General features: G+C 39.6%; 1 protein-coding gene across 1 annotated transcript; it reads left to right on the top strand.

Annotated features, from left to right (window-relative positions):
- Window positions 1-512: 512 nt before the first annotated feature.
- LOC104648310 (uncharacterized) lies at window positions 513-3282 on the top strand. The gene is made up of 2 exons (XM_069287257.1): window positions 513-934; window positions 2895-3282. The coding sequence occupies exons 1-2, from the start codon at window positions 513-515 to the stop codon at window positions 3280-3282; spliced, it is 810 nt and encodes a 269-aa protein (XP_069143358.1).
- The last annotated feature ends 932 nt before the right edge of the window (window positions 3283-4214 follow it).

Consider the following 4214-nt stretch of genomic DNA (forward strand, 5'->3'; position numbering starts at 1 on the left):
GGACATTGCATGGCAGTCGCTACTCGAGGGGGTAAGCAAACCATTGATCAACCTATGCCGGCTGGTGTGGAAGATGACGTGAGAAAAGATGATGAGGTAGTGAAAGTTAGTGGTGAGTTGGTATACAAAGCAGTGAAAGAAGCAGAGATACCCCAAAAGGTGATCCCCATTCCTAGACCACCACCATTCCCGCAAAGATTGGTGAAGAATACTGAGGATGGTAAATATCGGCATTTTATTACTATGTTGAAACAACTTTCCATCACTGTCCCATTGATAGAATATATTGAACAAATGCACGATTATGCGAAGTTTATGAAAGATATGGTTACTAATAACAGATCTATAGGTTTTGAGGATAATGACATAATGCAACATTGTATGGCTATTTCTACAAGGTCTCTTATGCAGAAGAAAGAAGATCCGGGCCATTCGGGTTGTTACACTTTGCTAAAGCACTATGTAATCTTGATGCATGCATAAATATCATGCCCCTCTCTATATACAAGAACATGGGCTTTGGTGACCCAAAACCTACTGCGATGCGGTTACTAATGGTCGATCGAACAGTAAAAAAGCCGATTGTGATACTCCACGATGTGTTAGTGAAGGTGGAGTCATTTATATTTTCAGCCGATTTTGTGATTCTTGATTGTGAAGTGGATTTTGAGGTGCATATTATTCTTGGGAGGCCATTTCTTGCTACCGGTCGCGTCTTGATTAAAATTGAAAAAGGGCAGATGAAGTTAAGGTTAAACAATGAAGAAGCAACTTTCAAAATTTGTAGGTCCATGAGGCAGAGTGGTGAGCTCAAAACGATATTTGCTATATCCTACAGGGTTGAGAGTACGTATAAGGTACAAATCAAAGAGCGCCTTGGTGTTGAGGCACTAGCGGCAGTGCTCATGAATTTTGAGAGTGATGGTATTGAAGAGTATTGATCGTTGGTTGCGGCACTTTTTTGAGGTGAATTTTTGTTTAAACCAAAGAAATTGGAGTTAGATATGAAGCATCGCAAGTCTCAACTAGGGAACCCATCTATTGAAGAGGCCCCAAAATTAGAGCTTAAGGCTTAAGGGGAAAATGATAGTGGTCCCAAATAAGAAGAATGAGCTTGTTTTAATGAGGCCGTTGACCGAATGTAGAGTATGTATGGATTATCGGAAGTTGAATGCATGGAGTGAGAAGGACCATTTTCCTATGCTTTTCATGGATCATATGTTAGATACGCTCGCAGGAAAAGGATGGTACTGTTTTCTTGATGGTTATTCGGGTTACAATCAAATATCTATTGAACCGGAGGATCAAGAGAAGACCACCTTTACTTGACTTTATGGGACATTCGAATTCAAGAGGATGCCTTTTGGGTTGTATAATGCACCTGCTACTTTTCAGAGATTTATGATGTCGATATTCTCCAATTTGGTGGAGGACACTATTGAGGTGTTTATGGATGACTTTTCATTTGTTGGTGACTCTTCTGATCGTTAGTCTAGTAACTTGGCCAAGGTTCTCAAAAGATGTGAAGATTGCAACCTTGTGCTATATTTGGAAAAATGTCACTTCATGGTGAAAGAGGGTATTGTATTGGGCCATCACATCTAAAAGAAGGGGATAGAGATTGATCGAGCCAAATTTAAGGTTATAGAGAGACTTCCTCCACCCATATTTGTAAAGTTTTATTAAGGATCTCTCAAAAATTGAACATCCTCTGTTAAAGTTACTTGAGAAGGAATGTAAGTTCTGTTTTAATGAATCCTGTTTGAAGGCATTTGGAGAGTTGAAGGTGAAGTTGGTGTCTGCGCCCATAATTATTTCCCCATATTGGAGTAATCCATTTTAGGTGACGTGTGATGTTAGTGGGGTTGTTCTTTGTGTGGTATTGGTAAAAAGAAGGGATACAATCCTTCACCCCATCTATTATGCAAGTAAAGCCCTAAATGAAGCACAAAATAACTACACTATGACTGAACAAGAGCTCCTTGCGGTGGTATTCATTTTCAAAAAATTTCGCTCCTATTTTCTTCGCACAAGAGTTATAGCGCATACTGGTCACTACACATTGAGATATTTGATGGAAAAGAAGGACACAAAACCAAGGTTGATTAGATGAGTGTTACTATTGCAAGAGTTTGACTTTAAGGTGAAAGATAGAAAAATCAAGTTGCCGATCACTTGGAAAAATTAGAGGATGAATCTATGTGAGAGTTGGATGAAAAGGCTGAAATTGATGATACCTTCCCCGATGAGCATGTATTGGCCGCTTCTCATGACATGATTCCATGGTTTGCTGATTTTGCGGATTATCTAGGTAGTGATATAATCCCATCGGACTTGTCCTTCCTTTTGAGGAAAAATTTCATGCATGATATAAAAAAGTTCTCTTGGGATGAGCCTTATTTATACCGGATTTGTGCTGATGGGCTTATTCGCCGTTGTGTGCCAGAAGTAGAGATACTAAGTTTTTTAGAGGCATGTCATTCCCCGCATGTGGGTGGGTATCATAGTGGTATTCGGACTACCCATAAGCTTTTGTAGTGTGGGTACTATTGGCCAACTATCCACCATGATGCTCATGAGTTCGCCAAGTCATGTGATAGCTGCCAAAGATATTGAGGTATTTTGAGGAGGCAAGAGCTCCCTTTGAATCCCATTCTAGTAATTGAGTTGTTTGATGTATATGACATTGATTTTATGGTCCTATTTTTGAGTTCTCATTGGATAAAATATATTCTTGTGGAGGTGGATTATGTTTCAAAATGGGTGGAACCAATAGCACACTTGCCAACAATGAAAAGAAGAGTTTCATTGTGTTCTTGAAAAAAGAACATCTTTTCCAGATTTGGCACACTTAGGACCATTGTTAGTGATGGGGGGTTCCACTTTTGCAACAGGTTTTTCAAAGGGCTATTAGAGAAATATGGGGTTCGCCACAATGTAACCACCCTATACCTTCCACAAACTAGTGGGCAAGTTGAGGTGTCCAACAGAGAAACTAAGCAGATCATGTCAAAAATGGTGGCTAATAGAACGAATTGGTCAAGGAGGCTTGATGATTCCTTTTGGGCTAATCGAACTGCATACAAGACTCGCATAGGTATGTTTACATACAAACTTGTATATGGGAATACTTGTCACTTACCGGTTGAGTCAGAGCACAAGGCCATGTGGGCGATGAAGAAATTGATGATGGATTGGAATGAAGCAGTGGAACAGAGACTTAATCGGTTTAATGAGCTTGATGAGTTTCGCCTCAAAGCATATGAAAGTTCAGCCCTCTAGAAAGAAAAAATAAAGAAGTATCATGACAAAAATATTGAGAAGCGCAAATTTGTAGTTGGGGATTTGGTGCTTCTATTTAACTCTAGGTTGCTCTTTTTTTCAGGCAAACTCAAGTCCAAATGAACTGGTCCATTCGTGGTTAATAAAGTGTTACCACATGGAGCGGTTGAGTTGGAGAACAAGGAGGGTGCAAGGTTCACGGTAAATGGGCAAACAATCAAGATCTACCTAGGGCTTGCAGAGAGTGCCCATGAAGTGGTTGAGGCATATCACCTTTATGAAGTCTCTGTAATCAAAGGTTTTGCATCGTGTCGCAACGTTAACAATAGGTTATTCTTTTCTTTGTAGGAATACTTGCTTTCTTTTGTTTTGTTTTGTTTTAATCAATGTCATGTGTAAATATTCTTTATTTTTTTAGTCTATTGGCTAGAGAGTAGTTTAGAGGTCGTATCTAAAAAGTGTCCAAAAAACACAAAAAGAATGTCTTAATTAGTGCTAAATATGCAGGGACCAAACCACAAGAATTTTGTAGAAATTGGTATGGGGCACAAATCTACGGACCAACCGAAGGGTCGTCGTTCCATGACGGGCCCATGATGGTGCCCATAGATCCCAGGTATGTTTTAAAGGTTTGTCTAAGTTAGGTCACAATCTACGAATAAGTTGACGGACCGGCGATGGGGTATCGTCAATTCATAAAAAATAGTGACCCGACCCCACCCGACCGACTATATAAAAAAACACCCATTCAGTTACCCCCCACACCTTTTCGAATTCTTTTTCTAACTGTTTCCCTTCCCTTATTCCCCTTTTTCTATATTAAATCCCACATTAAATTCACTCCATTCTCTTTCAAATCACTCAAACTCTCCCAAAATCCCAAAAACCCATAATCCCCAGTTTCTACTCAAAACTTCATAGTTTCTCTGGTC

This window comes from Solanum lycopersicum, chromosome 7 (assembly GCF_036512215.1).
Source record: "Solanum lycopersicum chromosome 7, SLM_r2.1".
Taxonomy (NCBI): Eukaryota; Viridiplantae; Streptophyta; class Magnoliopsida; order Solanales; family Solanaceae; genus Solanum; species Solanum lycopersicum.